Here is a 17,592-nt window from a genome sequence, read left to right as displayed (position 1 = left end):
AGGAAAGAGGAATACTGATGTGGTTCATCAAACAACAAGCCAGTAACTGCAGACCAACCGTTAAAACATCCCTAATGGCAGAGTATCCCAAGGATGGAAAGTCTCTAAGGAAAAGGAAACAAGTACCTCTCTGCCTGCTGCTGATCCGTGTTCTGAGCATCTCCTCGTGAGAGTTATGAGCTCTGATCCGCTGAAAATACATGTCATCCTAGTGATTTTTCTTCTTCAGATCATTCAGCAAAATTCCAGACCCGAGGGGGCTCAGTAGAAGCTCTACTCCTGACTGATTCTTCAGTCCTGGGAGGAGAAGGGAAGAGACCCTCCCTCACCAGATACTCTGAGTCCAAATACAGACTCAGGTGTGAAACTGAGTTTTTCATACCTGGCCAGGAATGAAACCAAGTTGATTTATACTCCAAGGAAGCCCATTGGGATCAGCCTCCACACCCGTCTATTGTGTGGTGACTGGAAATCACAAAGGCGCACCCCTTCTGGTGGGTTGGGTGCCATTCTTTCCACGTATTTACAGCTCAGGAGGGGGAAAAAAAGCAGTGGAGGACTACATCATGGAATACCCACAAAGGTCATTTTAAGAACAAAGCCACGACTGAAAAGTTGCACCAAGAGAAGCCAGATGACAGAAGAATTCCCCAAAGTCAGCAAGAGGGAAAGCACCCAGAACATGCTTTATTGTGTACTAACCTATGAAGTTCAGGACGGTGACCAGCAAACCAATGGTGTTGTAGTTTGGTCACTCAGCATGTCTGACTCTTTGTGACCCCATGGACTGTAGCCTGCCAGGCTCCTCTGTCCATGGGATTCTCCTGGGCGAGAATACTAGAGTGGGTTTTCATTCCCTCCTCCAGGGGATCTTCCCCACCCAGGGATCAAACCCATGTGTCTCTTATGTCTCCTGCATTGGCAGGCGGGTTCTTTACCACTAGAACCACCTGGAAAGCCCCCATCAAGCCACAGGAACCCCCTATATAAGAGAATAGTGTTGCTTTTCCCCTTCAGAAATAGGGTCTTAGCGCTTTATATTTTAGGATGCACTCATTTTCTTGCCATCTTTGATTTGGATATGAGCAATTAGGCTGATGAATTTCAGGGTTGGTCACAAATCTGGCTCCAACTTCACTAGAGATGTGTTCCCTTCTGCCTCTGCCCCCTCCACAAAGGATGCACCAGGCAACCCTCCCTCCATACAGCCCTATTTACACTGCAGATCAGTCAAAATGTGGTTCAAATGAAAAGACTATATTATTGTGAAAACTGAGTTAGGATGATTCACAAAAGTTATCCCGAAGGAGGAAAAAATAAATTATCTCATATAAAATAGTACACAATGTTTGCGAGTGATCTTGGCTCCCGCCTTCAGGGAGTCCGCGGCCTCTGCCTGCTCCGGCCATCTGCACCCTGCTGAGAAACAGATGTTGTCTGGAGGTGTTTCCCCATCCATGAGATGGAGCTGGGCCCCCCTTCCAGGAACTGCCGTCGGGGATGCGGGGGTTAAATGAGTCTGGAGTTTTGGAGAAACTGGATGAGGACCTGATAGACAAACTTGTACTGAGCGATGGTCTGGATCATAAACATCCTTTGCTCCCTGAGGAGCCTCAGCATCATCGGTACTTCCACCTTCTGCAAGAAAAGAAAAGATTCTGAGATGGTTGGGGCGGGGGGTGCTTCCCTTGGGTCATTTCTCATTCCCTTACCCGAATGAGGAATGTATTTACCCGCGGCCCCTGTACAGGAACGGGAGGAAGCCAAAGACAGTCCCCCTCTAGGTTACCCCGTCAAAGACCGTGCCTACAACTGGAGGAGCTGGTTGTCCCGCACCACTGGTGTGATATTTTAAATACAGACCACTCTGTTAGAGAAAACAAAGAGGCTGGAGTTAAACCCAACTGGTTCCTCTCAAGGCTACCATGGCCCAACGGTAGGATTTAAGCCAGGTTTGGGTCTTCATTTCTTCCTCTGTGATATCAGCATACCGATGCTTTGCTTTAACACCATGTAGCCTTGACCAAGTCAGTGATGGTTCCTCAGCAGTAACACGGGATGATAAACCATACCCAGCTCACAGGATCAAGTGAAGAAGCACATGTGAACCATTTAGCACAGTGTCTGGCACACAAGAGCTCTCGATAAAGCCTACTCAGGGTCCCAGTCTTAGTGAAATAAGAGCACCCGTGCCCATCCTGCTATCTCGCAGGATCTCAGGTATAACCCCGTGAGATCATGTATGTGTAAACCCTTAAAATGTCAAAGCACAATCTCTGGACACCACTCATGTTTGGAGTGATCACCTTTAACAAACAATATCCTGAGTGTTAAATGAGATTGCCTGTGTGTAAATCCTTTGAGGATCTCCAGTGGAAAGGAGTGAAAACGGTGGGTCACCAGAGCCCTGGTGTGCCCTCCTTGTGTCACTTCCATCCTCCTGCACCAGCTGGGGCAGAAGCACCATGGAGTCATGTGCCATTGTGCCCTTGGCAGATGGCCCCCCTGCTCTGGGAGCCCTTAGTCCAGGGAAACAACCACACCCAGGAAACTACCAAGGACTCAGCAAGCATCGAAAACAGAATAACAATAAAAACTCAGTCATATGTCTTCTCTTCCTTTACTTTCAAAAGTCATTTCAGCTATTTCCAAATTTTGTGTAGCCATACCACACATACCATCCTATTTCATTGAGCACAACGAGTTAAGTAACACACACCACAGATTTCAAAGGGACAAGTCCCTGGTAATAAGGAAAGAGAAAAAAAGCATGTGAATCCTCAAACTATTAGTCAAAATACAGAGCCTAGACCATAAGTTTCTGATGGTAACTAGTGGGTCTGTGTCTAAACTATATTCTAAAGTACCACAGGGCGCCTAACAGAGACAATTAACATAGTGCATGATGAGCCTTGCTCTGTGTGGGGCCCTGAATGGAAGGATAGGATAAGACTGTTTCCACCTCACGCCCATCAAAGGCTTTGACAAGAGAGGCAGAGTCACATAGGAGCTAAGAGGTTCTCTCCCTATGCCTCAGTTTCTCTTTGTTAGATGCGGGTTCTAATAGGGATTCTCCAGGCAAGAATACTAGAATGGGTTGCCATGCCCTCTGCGGGGTCACACAGAGTGAGACATGACTGAAGTGACTTAGCAAGCACGCACACACTAGGAGGGCCTCTCTCATAAGGTTGCTGTAAAGGCTACGAGGTGTAAGGCTCTTAAAACAATGTTGGCACATGTCCAAGTGCTCAGTTGCTTCAGTTGCATCAGACTCTTTGGGACCCTATGGCCTGCAGCCCACCAGACTCCTCTGTCCATGAGATCCTCCAGGTGAGATTGCTGGAGTGGGCTGCCATGCTCTCTTCCCAGGGATCTGACCAACCCTAGGGTTGGACCCAGGTCTCCTGCACTGCAGGCAGACTCTTTGCTGCTGAGTCACCAGGGAAATCCCAGTGTTGGCACCTGGTAAATGCTAAACACATGTTAGGTGTGGTTATTAGAATATTTTCATTCTTCTCGTCATTGTCACCATCCTTCATCATCTCCACCACCCCCTTCACCATCTATATCACCTCCTCCACCACCACCATCCCCTTTACTTCCACCTTCTCCTCCAATTCCACCACTGTCTCCTCCAACTTCCCCACCTCTATCATCATCACCACCACCACCTTCTTACCACCGCCATCACTTCTATTTGCATCTCTGCCACCACCACTATCATCAAGATCACTACCATCTCCCTAGCCTGCAAGACAGCCCCCGAGGCTGACTCAAGGGTGATGTACTAGCTGATGTGGGGCCGTTTGGGGACAAGACCAAGGTTCCCCTGGTCCTCAACGAAATCCTTCAACCTGCCTTGAAGATTCACTCCCACAGGCTCCGCTGTCCATTGTCCCTAGCTCAAGGAATCAGGAGGCCGTTGATACTTTCTCTACCTTGTTTAGGAGACATTTTCTCTTCCTACTCTATGAACAGAGAGGAGGGGGTAGCCGATTCAGAAAAGCAGCAAGATCAAGACATCTTGCTCTGTGGCTAGTGAGGACCTGACCTTTTGTAATCTAGCTGATCGGGGACAAGCAGCCAGGAGAGGATCACAAACCATGAAACTGGTGCATTCTGGAGGAAAAAAATGTCTGGGCATTGAAGTGTTACAGCTAACATTTGGTGACCAAAGGTGACAGGACACACCGAAGCTTCTCAGGGCAGCCCCTGAGAATCCCCTCCCGTTCCTACCTCACAGCTGCCCAACTTCCCAGTAAGGATCTTCGCTCCGATAAAAAGCATCTCCCTGAGAAAATTCAAACTCTATGGATTATCGACAAAAACATAAAGTATCCGAGATCCAGAAGACAGGAAAAGGAGATGGGAAAGTTTAGACAGGAGAAAAATCGGTCACTCAATTTTATACTGATTTAGCAAAATCTTTTGTTTAAAAAACAAAGCAATGAGTCCCACTCCTAAAATAAGGGTTTGAATTTTACTAGACAGGCCTGAAGCAGAACAAGTAGAGAAGTTTTTTTCCCCTAGCTATCTACCAATAGCAGTTATGGGAAACGGCACAGATAAGGCTCACTATATTTGTGCTAGGGGAAGGGAAGTGAAAAATATGAGTCATCTTGCTATCTTGGAATATCAATGGGAACAGAAGTCGTTTTTGGACTGACCGCCGGTTCCCATAAAGAATGTTCTGGCATGCAACTAGGCATTGAGGAAATCCGCTACGTCTGGATAAACCCCATGGAAAGTCTAATCCCCCCCAAGCCTTCACCAAGTCCACACAGGGTGCTCGTGGCCGCATCCCTCACTCTGCACCAGGCTGGCTCTGACACGTGTTATTTATGTTCCCCTGGGCCAATGACATCTGGTGATCGATGAGCCTTCATGTCATTGCATTAGTGAAGCTCAGTCTTTGATGGGTCTCCAAAGAGCGCTCAGAACAGAGCGCTCCTCCATGTCAGACAAGACAGAGAAAACAGCTTCTCATAGTCAAAAAGGAGGAAAGGGGAGCACAGGAGGGTACGTGAGGGATGGCAAAAAGAAGGAGTTTGTCAAAGAAACTGACATGAGGACAAGATCTCTTAAGTGGAACAGGGACGATGAGGCCCTTTCTCCTCCCCAGGAACCCACCAGGGGAGCTGGGATACGTTGCAGTCATATGTACCCCATTTCCACTGTTTCTCAATCCACCTTCCCAGCACTGAGTGGATCTGTGACTTAGTGGTAAGCCATTATTCTAATAGAAACTCCTAGAGACTTCTAGCAGGGACAGGGAAGCAAACAACCCAGAAATCTTCCGTGAGAAAAAAGGATAAAAACTCACAGAAGATGATGAGATTTCTGGGATGTAGACTCAACTGATTCCGTGATGGGCATTTCATTCCCCAACAGAATGTTTGTCTGTTTGAACAAAAGGCCACATGGATATAATCCTTCTTCTACTTTTTAGCAGCATAAACATTCATATGTACAGGCTGAAAGTTTCCAAAATTAACTTTTTATAGTCAGGGAACTTAAAACATCCTTTGAACATGTTTAAACTCTGCACTGACTGTTTTCCTAGACATTTCAATATAATAAATTTCATGGGGCAATATTTAATCTGATTTTTCAAACCACTGATGCTACTGAGCAAATACATGTATTGTTGGATAAATTCCTTCACAGAACGTGCATGATATCATCTCCTGATTTTAAAACTATCATTTCAAAAGTCTCCTTTGATTCGCCAAGTTATACAATTTGGAAATTGAACAAGAACCAAATGACACTCGGCATTTGGAGGCAGAGTGAAGACAAGAAATAACTCGGGGCCAGGAAGTGAAGGACCTCATTTCAAACCTTGGCACCAGTGCTTAAGAGCCACCTGGCACTAGGCAAGTCATTCGATTGTTTCTGGCCCTTGGTATCGTCATCTCTAAAATCAGAAAACTAACAAAGCTGCTATGAAGAATCCAGCTAAGAAAAAATAAAAAAAAAATGAAAGCCATTTAAACCCCCTAAAGCCTCATGAGAATAGAGGGCAGATGAACTGGTCTTTAGCCTTTAATTGCTATTTTCTCATCTCCACAAAATCAAAAGTCCCTCAGTGTAACTCTGACCTATAGCAAGAAGGGAATGCCATGCACCGTGTGGGCACAGATAGCCACAGCCCGCATCTAGTGGGAAAGAGCCAGCCACGTCTAGCCTGGGCAAAGGCAGGCCATGTCTGTACCCTCAGGTCATCCACCCAGCTCTGCTACACACCACTGCCAACCTAGACAAGAGCAAACAGCCTCCTCAATGAAACCTCCCTCTGAAGAATGAAACAGGCTTTTAAAATACACACATTTTCACGGAGGAGTTAAGTCAAAATACATCCCAGAAATGCTAAGCTATATGGACTGAATAACCCACCATGGAGAATTACCCACAATAAAACCAGACCTTCTACAAAAATCACTGCAGGCTTTTGGAAGTCGATGCCAGTGAAGATCAGATTTTCTAAATGTTTCCTTTCTTACACTTTGCACTCTTCTTCTATATTATTTGGGTCTCTACACAGAGCAATGAAAGGGAAAGAAGATACGGAAGGTTGTAAATGTCAGAGTCCAGGTGGGAATCACGGGTCTGGAAAACTCTTGTCAAGAGGGGAAACTAAGCTGTGGAAACAGAAGGGCACAGGTCAAAGGTTGGCCGTGGTGCAGCCTGGCCCCCAAAGGGAATGATTCAGAAGCCCGGAGAGACTTACTTCATTATGCTCCAGGCAGTAGATCATCAGCTCAGAAAGGATGACCACACCGGTCCGCCCCACCCCGGCGCTGCAGTGGACCACGATCGGGGGGCGCAGGTTCCTGGTGCCTTCCAGCATGCTGTTGGTATGGCGACGGACTGACTGGATCTCCTCCAAGTAGGCTGCAAGACAAAATGCAAATATCATCACTGAAGTCCTCCACGGCTTTGCATACAAGAGAGGGGGGCAAAAATGACGGTGAATTTTTTTAAGTGACAATAATTTACAGTTCTTACAAGACACTAATTATTTGGCTGGTACCCACTGTACAGTCCTGGATCCAGAAAGGACCAGCTGGGAGTCAATTAGTCCATGGGAGAATTTGTTCTTTAAATTAAATAGTTCTTTTTTAAAAATTAAATTCTGTTTTCCCCTCTGCAAATCCCAAAGTCCCCCAAGCAGATGATTCTCGACATTACTTACAGCAATTCCTACTATTAACAGACTGGGATCAGAACACCAGCTAGGTCCCCTTGAAACGCCCGCCTGTCAGAGCCAATTTCTGGTGGGAAGAGCATCCATCTGCCCTTCCTTCCTTCCCTTCACTGAGAGAGTGAACATCAGCTGAGGCTTGACTCCATTTTCAGACTTTAAAATAGACTTTGGGGAGCCTGGTTTTCAGCTTGGATCCCTTGTGGTTACGTGAGTAGCTCAAGGTAATGGCCCCCCCTTTCTTGGATGCAATGTGTGGGTTGGGAGGGGGGTGCCACCTCCCTCATTGCTTCCAACATCTGCCTGGCCCCGCAGGGCTATGCAAGGAACTGTTTAATATTCCAGTTGGTCACAAATGAAAAATTAGTCAATCTAAACCTTAAAGACTTTTTTTTTCCATGATCACAAAAAAAGGGAAAAGAATAATTGTAATCCTCATGCAGTCTAAAAATCAGAAAAAGTCAGTTTGTAGTTGAGATTGTTATAGTTCAGGGGAGAAGCAGATTTGAAGGTTCTTGATGCTCAGAAAATTTTGTTCCAGGGCAGCAGTGTAAAATCAAATGAGGAGAAAAATTCAGACTGCTAAAGAGAAAAAAACTGCATTCAAACCATTCTGATAATGTAAAAGCACCAGTTTATATACAATGACTAAGAACTCCTATTTTCCTTTATAACCTTATTTAATTAGTAATCTGAAGTAGTTTTACCCAAATGAACATTTACTACCACCATCAGTGATGTAAAATGAGATAGAACAAAACAAGGCGGAAGGCAGTCTGAGGTGACTACATAAAGTAGCTGCTATTTGTACCAACATGAGCTAAATACTGAGCGTGGAATCCCCTTCACAATTTTTTTCCAGAGATATTAAGCGAGGAACATTCTCTGATGGCAGGCAATGTTCACATACAAGAGACAAGGTTTTTCTTGTGTTAAATTTAAGGAGAGAAGTGAAAAGAATATTGATCAATAAAATAGATGCCACTATCAAATGGAATTTCATGAAACAGAGAAATTAGATTTCAGTGAATTCTTTCTCCAGCAATCATATTAATATAGTTTCTGGAGCTGTAACTCAGTGAAGACCTCTGGAGGCTGGAAGACAGTTTGACCCAGTTTCTCTGCATCCAGGCAATCTAATTTAAACACAAACAAAAATCTCTTAAAATTCTTAATGACCTAAAGAGCCATCATTTCTAAGACCCTGCTCAGCACACTTGTCCTGAGTTTCTTAGAAAGGTAAACTAATTAATACTATTTAAAATTTTTCTCTATTTTTTTCAGTAATTTAGATTGATCTTTCTTAAACTGGCTCAGATTTAAAAGATTTGATTGTAATTTTAGCCATCTTATAAACTCAATCTTTTATCAGAGCTGTTAGTCAACCATCTGATGGATTTACTTTCATTGGTTCCAATTTCTAAGTCTTGTTTCTAATAGCAACTAGCAAAAGGTTACCAAAAAAGAATAAAAAGCACACTGTTACGAAGAAAGAAACTTCTGCAGAGGTCACCATGCTCCTTATTAATATTCTGAGCTATAGGTAACTGTCGGGCCTCAGGCAAACCACTAACCCACTCTAGATCTTGTTCTAGGTCCTCTGAGTCCAGTCATCTTTCTTACTTTCAGTGTCCAACTCCCCAAGAACCATCAGCACATTAATGGGGAATGAAATACGCACCAGAGTCTTTCTAGCTGGACTTGTGAAATGGTACTTTTAGGTTTTTGAAAACTTATTCTCACTTCTCTTCCCCACCCCTCCTATTCTAAATGAGTTATCAAAATGAAAATCAAGGTTTTGACATTCAACATTCTCCCTTTGTGGTGGTCACAGGTCCTCTGCCAGCTGGTGAATCAACAACTTAGCAGGGATATAATCAATAATCTGCAGGGCACCCTCGCACCACCTTCCTATGGGTGAGGAAGCAATGGGGCTTTCCACAAGTGCAGGATGTTTAGGGGAGTCTGTGGAAAGGAAAGAGGATGCTACAGCTAGCAGCAGAAGCATCAGCTCTCACCCCAGACTGTGATCATTGGGCTGTTCATCAGAAGACTGAGAGAGTCTTTAAAACAGAGACCATGTCATCTCTGCATGCTAAGAGCCGCATTCAGTGTCTGGCACATGGTGGGCACACACGCCCAGGTGTTGGCCTTTCAAATAGCTACTGCATACAATCTGGATGAATTCGTTTCTAAGAGGATCATAACTCGAAAAATATACATAAATGAATGAATTTGAAAATGAAAGTTTCAAATACTACAGGCTGATTTCAATAATTCTCTGTCTTTAGAGTTAGCCACCTACCTTTAATCATAGGTATGGAGAAACTACTGATGGGGATTTACTGCTGTAGGAAATGCAAGGCTTCTGAGATATAAATCTTCCTGAGAAATTTTTTTTTAATTTTTTTAATGCTGAGTTTTAAGCATGCTTTTTTTTTTAATTTTTATTTTTACTTTATTTTACATTACAATTTTTTTTTAATTTTAATTTTTACTTTATTTTACTTTACAAGAGAAATTTTAAAAGTCTTTTTTTTTCTTTATTGCTCTGTTTTTTATTGTGGTAAAATACATTTAATGCATAACATAAAATGTACCACTTTGATCATTCTAAAAGTACATAACATTAAGTATACAGTGACAGTAAGTATAGCCACAGAGTTCTGCAAACCTCACCATTATCCACTTACAGAACTTTTTTGTGGTCCCAAACAGAAACTTTGTATCTATCAAACTATAACTTCCCATTCCCCTTCCCCCTAGCTCCTGGTAACCTCTATTATACTATCTCTATGAAGTTGCCTATTCTGGGTAACTCAACATAAGTGGAATCCCACAGCATTTGTCCTTTTCTATCTGGCTTATTTTATTTAGCATGTTTCCAAGGTTCCAGGACGCGCTGTGTATCAGAATAGGTACTACAGATCTAAATCACGGTAGAACCAATTAGTTTACCATATTTAGCTCACTGCATCAATGGTAAACAGAATATAAGTATTCATCTTCTCTGTTCTATACATACCATATAAAGTACTATACACTTCAATGTTATAATACTTTCACCACCTAAGAGAAAGTATCCTCTCTTTTCATTTCACCTCTAACTGATCAAACCATATATGCTGTCGGTAAAACTCCGACTGGGAAGCAAAAACTTACACAAAAATCCTTGGACATCCTCTGGGCAGCCGTGGTCTGGCCAGTCAGTATATTGCAAATGCCACACGGTCCTTTCCTGCCCAGACAGAAGGTGCTTGACCTTCAAGCCTGTGGTTGCATAGCAACCGGAATCTGTTCGGAACTTCGTGGTGACCTTGAACTTGCCATAGGTGGCTGAGCTGTGCTTGGAACCCAGTTTGGGCCAGTATCGGTGGCTCTTGGTTCGTCCGCCTTCCTGAATCACACAAGAAGCAAAATTGGACAGGAGTCAAGGGAAGCTCTTATCCTCTTAGTTTTAAAATCTGAGGACCGCAGAAAACCTGAATGGCTTCTAAGTCACTGACTCAGTAACATCACGCAGTGTTTCCCACAGAGCAGATTTCATACAGTTTAGCTAAGGCCAGCAGTAAGACTTACCATGCAGTTATATCAATGGAAAAATGTAAAGATTCCCAACCAGGCTGCAGTTGAATGTTAGAGACAAGAACCAGAGTAAGGACGAGCCAGAGATGGGAACAAGCTAGGTACTGTGAGAACTGCGGGAAGGTCTTCAGTGTGGATGGCAGAGAGGAGGTTAGTTAGAAAGGCCTTGTGGTCCATGGCAGGGAGGGATTTCATGCCATGGATGGTGGGAAGCCATCCGAAGGTGATGAAGTGACCTTAAGCAGAGGAGTGAGAGATCCCAGTAATCATTCTGAGTCATGCATGCTAAGTCACTTCAGTCCTGTCCAACTCTTTGTGACCCTATGGACCATAGCCTGCCAGGCTCCTCTGCCCATGGGATTCTCCAGGCAAGAATACTGGAGTGCGTTGCCATGCCCTTCTCCAGGGGATCTTTCTGACCCAGGGATCAAACCCATGTCTCTTATGTCTCCTGCACTGGTAGGAGGGTTCTTTACCACTAGCGCCACCTGGGAAGCTCCCATTCTAGGTCACGCTTCTCATTTCATATGCTTGACCCTGGTACTACTCTCTGTTACCCCCACCAACCAGCGACACCGTCTCTATCATCTGGTGTCAATTTCCTTTTTTTTTTTTTCCCCAGCCTGATTCATTTAATTCCATTGCAACTGAAGCAGAGGAGAAAACTGGCTCTACCCCCTTTTGCTCTCTCTTAATTTTATAATCTTTTCTGGGGAATATGCATTCTTAGCCATTAACAAAAACAGGGTCTGTTTTAAAGTGTTGCAGAATTTTGACATCACAGGGGTGGGAGCCAGGGTAGATGAGATGGTGGCTTACAAGGGGACCCAGGGGACTTTCCTGGTGGTCCAGTGGTTAAGACTTGGTGCTTTCAATGCAGGAGGCACAGGTTTGGTCCCTGGTCCGGGAACTAAGATCCTTCATGACACATGGTGTGGCCAAAAAACATTATTTTAATTAAAAATTTTTAAAAATAAAAATAAAGAAGGGTACCTAGGGCAGGAGGTGGGTGGAGAGAGAGGAGAGAAGCCCAGCGTACAGGGCGGGGGGAATGAGCCGCAAGTGGTGGCTGGTCTGCTGACAGAGCAACACATCTTCAGGGACCCAAGTGGTCCTGCCCTGACTCTTTTGGTTGAATTGAGTCTTCTTAAATTTGAAGCACACCTCTTTTACTGAACCATCCTATGAAAGAGGATTTATCGGAGGTCTTTATATAACTTGCTGAGTACCTACATCATCTTGGAGAAGGAAATGGCAACCTGCTCCAGTATTCTTACCTGGGAAATCCCATGGACAGAGGAACCTGGGGGGCTACAGTCCATGGGGTTGCAAAGAGTTCAACATGACTCAGCAATAACCTACATCAATTACAGATTTCAAGAGACTGTAAGCCTCTGGCTGCTTCACAGATCACTGGACTTTTTTCCTAAGGCTTCCTGACACTCAAGTTTCAGCTCAAATGCAGCCTCCTTGGAGGGCCCTGGGCTGCCATCTAACCTAAAGTAGTCCCGCAGTCACCCTCCAGCCCATTACTGGTTTCACAGCACTCACCACTATCTGAGCTGACTTTATTGGTTCACTTTTTATGGTAAGCTGACTTTATTGGTTCATTTTTTACGGTAAATCCCACTGGGATGTAAGCTCCCTGGGGACAAGGATCATACCTGCTGTGTTTACCACCTTGTCCCTCCCTGGGGTCAGCACAGAGGGCAAGTACATTGTTTTCAATGGAATGAATCCCTTCTAGGGATGTAATTCAATAGGGTGATAAAACTAGAGACTGTAAGGAGCATTTACTCCCTGTCCGGACAGAAAGGTCAGCCTAGAGAAATACAGCTGGCTTGAAGGGGCCGAAGTCCTTTCATCACCACCTTCTAATGGGCTGTTCTGGAAAGCATCTGCTCAGAAGAGTCAATAAAAGGAATATGACTTGTTTTTCACATCTTTCTGTTTCCCATCCTTTAAAACTTGTTAGGAAATAGGTATATGATACCATGCTGTGCTGTGCTTAGTCACTCAGTCATGTCTGAGTCTCTGTGACCCCATGAACTGTAGCCCGCCAGGCTTCTCTGTCCATGGGATTCTCCAGGTAAGAATACTGGAGTGGATTGCCATGCCCTCCTCCAGGGATCTTCCCAACCCAGGAATTGAACCCAGGTCGCCCATACTGCAGGTGGATTCTTTACTGTCTGAACCACCAGGAAAGCATGTGATCATACATGGTTAAAAAAAAAAAAAAACCCAGACACCCAGATGAAGCCTGACCCTAAATGACTTCAAAACATAAGGTAAAATTTAATGGAGGGAACCAAAGGAAGTGGTTAAAAAAAAATTTAGACTGTGACAAGAGCCGAAATACAAAACATCTTTCCCCAAAGACAAGAGGCTCTGAGTGAATTGCTAGATGGACTGGGGGTATACGCCAGTTTTGGCAACACCACGTAGACTTCTTCAGTTACAATGGAAAAACTATGTTTGACTTGGCAAAGGAAGAAACAGATTTTTTTTTTCTCTCTCCCCAAAGAATAGAGGCCTCCTCTACAGAAATAACAACTTCTGGTCTCTTTCCAGCTGATAAACAGGAGAGCCTATGAGCTGCCATGCCCAGGGTTTGGGAATATACGCCGAGTTACTCGGAGATCCCCCAAAGTTCTCAGACTCCAATAAAAAGACCATTGCTTTGTTTGACACAACAAAAGTGAGCTGGCTAGACTGAAGTCTAGTTGTTTTTTGTTTGCTTGTTTAATCGTAGTACATGGTGATTCAAGAAAAACAGTTAAAAGCTGGATCAAAATGGGACATAACAATAAATTGATCTTTGGAAAACAAAACAAACCTATATGGAAATAAGGAGAGAAAAGAGAGGCACATCAGAGAGAAGCAGAGAAAAGATGCCAGAAGGGGGACAGGGCAGTGGGGTCGCCAACACAAAGCTCATCTTCCAACCGCTCCCTTCCCCGGGGACAGATGGCGGGGTGCCCCTGCCCCTTACCTCCTCTGCGGTGACCATGGCGATCACGTTGGCTCCCTGCTCCCACACCATCTGCCAGAAGTCGTGGCATGTGTGTGGCAGGGGCCCCTGAGTGGCGATGTAGTGCCATTCTGCCCCACCGACCACCACCTGGAAGCCAAGGGAAGCATCAGTGAATGAACCCCAAATCCAGGACAGAATTCCATGCTGACCACAGGTCCTTTTGCAGCCACCTGAAAACCTTGGATAACATTTTTAGGTCCAATGTGTTAGTGCCATTATCAACAGTCCTGAGACCAGGAGTGGCTAGCGACACAGCCTCACATGAAAACATTATGCCACTCAAGCTTATCAAAATATATCTCATGGGTTTTGGTCTTCAACTCACAGTAATTATGTATAAATCAGTGCATATTAAACATACACACACATATATATATACACACACACGTATAATATTATATGAATATATATGTGCGTAATTTAACAATTTTTACAGACATAATAGTTATGTTTCCAATATGCAATGCATTAATAATTGCCATTCTTTTCCTTTTTTATATTCTATCCATTAAAAAAACAAAACAAGCAACAAAACAAAACAAAACTCCACAAGCTCTCCCTTACTAAATTGGTTTTATACCCCACTGCTATATTGAGAAACAGTACTTTGTGGCATCCTTTTAAATAATAGAAAAGTCAACCATGGAATAACACCCCTTTGGAATAACAATGTCCTTCTGCCACTGCCCTGATGGGAAGTGTGTCCTAAACGTCTCTTGTACCCACTGCTCTGTACCACATACAGTAAAGGTGTTATGAATGCACAGAAGCCAGCAGTACATGATATTTCATCACTACCTTCCCCTTGTGCAGTATCATAGCATCCAACTGAACTCTGGAATCCTGACATGATTTTGGATAATAAAAACATTACCCTACACAGTTCAGGGTGACCTTCGTGAGAAATGGAGTATTTCCTGCCATATCAGTAAACAAAGGATATCACAGTCACCACCAGCGTGGATGATGAGCTGGTGAGCCCTGAGGGGACTTGGGAAGGAAAGAACACCTGCCCTCTAGCAGCCATCCGACTGCAGCCACTCCCCATGGTGAGCCTCCAGGGAGCTCAGGTGGTAAAAAGACCATACTGGCCCCAGATAGCTGAGGTGCATATCAAAGGAATGATTTCAGTGAGCCCAGACTCTTGCACCTTCCCATTCACAGAAAAGTGCTAAATTCCTCAACTTGGGTTATCTGGTTTTCTTTAATTAACAATAATCTCCTGATGTTCTGACTACCCCGCCCTTTGTTGCAAAACTTCTATATAACCTGGCTCCTCCCCTAGCCTCCAGGGAGCAATTCCCTCAGGTTTACTTGAGATGCTGTCTCCTAGGCTTTAAATTCTGAAAAATCCCCACCAAATAAAGCATAACTCTCAACTTTTAGGTTGTGAATATTTTTAAAGCCCACATTGGGAGGATAATTCTGCAGAGATAAATATCAGCAGTGGAGACTCATCAATAAAAAGGCGTGCCCCGAGTGTGGGAGGTGATGCTAGCAGGGGGAAATGGGCCTTTGGAGGGACTCTCTCTGGGTATCTCTTCATTCCTGTGCCTTGATATTGCCAAGTAAGGCTTCCTTACACATTCACCGGTGTGGATCTCAAGATAGCTTTAGGGGTAATGGAGTGATCACTGTTTGCAACTTTTTCTCTCATTTGTTTTATGAAACTATATACTAACTTGATTCAAACAAAAACCATGTCAGTTATTATCTCATTACACAAGACATGTTTAGGTCAAAGCTGGCAAGCAAAATCCATTTTCTGATTACTGGTGGGAGATGACACTCGTGTATTTGCTGGCTGGCTAGGAATTTGGCTTATCTGTGGAATCATGCTTTTAAACATTATCCTCTCTGGCACCCAACATATAGGAGCCATAAATACTTCCAGAGTATGCTGCTGCCTGGGGCCTTTCAGCATATTCCCAAGTATTGACAGGAGGATATTAAAAGCTGCATTAAAAACCCAACCGCCAATGCTACTGAGGTGGGTTTCACAAATGTGATTTCACCTCTGGAGCAAACAAATCTCTGTTCTATGTTAACGGCTGCTTGGAATCCAGGGAGGAAACACTGGCAAGATATACAACTCCACTCCAAAAACACAAGGACAAGTTCTCACAGGCTCTCTGGGTCTATTAAACGCACCCATGTCTAACCCAGATCCACAAGATGAAATGTGGGCCTCGGAGAATATGGAGGAAGGCACGTTTCTGTTAACAACGCCCGACGGGCACAGCCCATGCAGACTGACAGCTTTTTCCAGAGAGTAGATGGAAAACAGGAGAGGCGATTTGGCCAAAAGAAGACAGCATATTACAGCTGTGGAAGATTTTCACAGATACTCTAGCAAGAAGCAGCTGTGCGATCCGTATCTCTGCTTGAGTCCATTTTTTCGGTCATTATTTCGTCATCTAAATTCAGCCCAGGAAACTCACCACTGTCAGTTTCCTGCAGAGTTTTATGGGGCTCAGTTTTTTTTTTAATTGTTTTTATTGTTTTAGTTTATTTATTGTTTTTTATTGTATTAGTATTGTTTTGAGAGTCCTCACTCTCAAAAATATGACTAAAATACACAATTATGATCCATGAGAGTTATGCCATTCTATTTCTTTGGACAGGACTTTCTGACAGTTAAAAAAAAAAAACACTCTATGATGACCTAAAGGAGTGGAATGAGAGGGTGGGAGGGTGGCTCACGAGGGAGGGGATATATGTACACATATGGCTGATTCACAGTGTTGTGCAACATTATAAAGCAATTATATTCCAATAGAAAAATATGTGGTTACCTATGCTCAGTGAACAAAACACTATATCAACAGTGGTATACTTTCCACATTCTGCATCAAAACTGTTTGAACTGATACACAGGCCGACAACTGGCTGTATTTTAGAGGCTCAAAGAAACCTACCTGTGATTTGGCTACAGTTGAAAAATTCAATGAAGAAAGGAAATAATGCCAGAGATAGGTTTCTAAGGTTATTGACCACAACAGACTACTAATGTGAACCTTGTATTGTTGAAAAACATCCCGTAACAACTGTAAGAGTGACACGGATCCAATTCACATTAGTATACAAATAATTCCCCTAGTTTGGAGGCCAGGGCAAACGGTGACAGTCTAAACAAATATGCTCTGTCATTAGGGGCCCTGGTGAAATTAAGCTGTTTAGGGAAAACTTGTTTGCATGCACAGATGTATCTATAACTCTAAATTCTAACTGAAGTAAAGCTAAACTGACTAACTTTAAAGTCTATGAAATACTGAGATATGAAGATTTGGAGTATTCAAACTAGTTTAAAAAAATGTAATGACTCAGATACATTGAATAAAGTTGGCAAACCTTGTAAAATTCATTATCAACGTCACCATTATGGTTGATGGTTAAATTAGTCCGCTCTTGTGAATATCATACAAATTTGGGATTTCAGCTACAAAATGCATAACCAGTATCACAAGTGAGAAATGACAACTCTCTGTTTCTCTTGAACATCAGAAAAACTCCAGTGACAGAAACACAGTGCCAGTTAACTTCCACAGCCTCAATCACCTGCAAATTACAAACTGAAAGGGACAATCCTCAGCTTTACCTGTGAGTTTCCTGAAAAGTTACCACTTACAGAAACAAGAAAAAGTTAAATCCTCCACATAATCAAGCTTCAGAAATAGCTGACCTGAGGTTTTCCCTGAGGCCACTCGGCTTCCTTCTCTCTGCAGCAGTAGGCATGGCCTTCGAGTTGACTAAGAAAAACTCCATGAGT

The 17,592-nt window shown here is 43.6% G+C and overlaps 1 protein-coding gene across 1 annotated transcript in view; it reads right to left on the bottom strand.

Moving 5' to 3' along the window:
- Nucleotides 1-1,236: 1,236 nt before the first annotated feature.
- The window catches only part of PTPN14 (protein tyrosine phosphatase non-receptor type 14), a 186,664-nt gene continuing 170,308 nt past the window's right edge, over nt 1,237-17,592 (bottom strand). The window contains exons 16-19 of the mRNA XM_069544951.1: nt 13,782-13,910; nt 10,367-10,601; nt 6,731-6,894; nt 1,237-1,638 (exon numbers count right to left, since the gene is read on the bottom strand). Coding sequence (XP_069401052.1) covers nt 1,510-1,638; nt 6,731-6,894; nt 10,367-10,601; nt 13,782-13,910 — 657 coding nt within the window. The 3' untranslated portion in view covers nt 1,237-1,509. The remainder of the gene's footprint in view (nt 1,639-6,730; nt 6,895-10,366; nt 10,602-13,781; nt 13,911-17,592) is intronic.

The sequence above is a fragment of the Ovis canadensis genome, chromosome 12 (assembly GCF_042477335.2).
Source record: "Ovis canadensis isolate MfBH-ARS-UI-01 breed Bighorn chromosome 12, ARS-UI_OviCan_v2, whole genome shotgun sequence".
In the NCBI taxonomy this organism is placed as follows: Eukaryota; Metazoa; Chordata; class Mammalia; order Artiodactyla; family Bovidae; genus Ovis; species Ovis canadensis.
The sequence above is the reverse complement of the archived record's forward strand: the minus strand, read 5'-3'. Positions and strand labels throughout refer to the sequence as shown.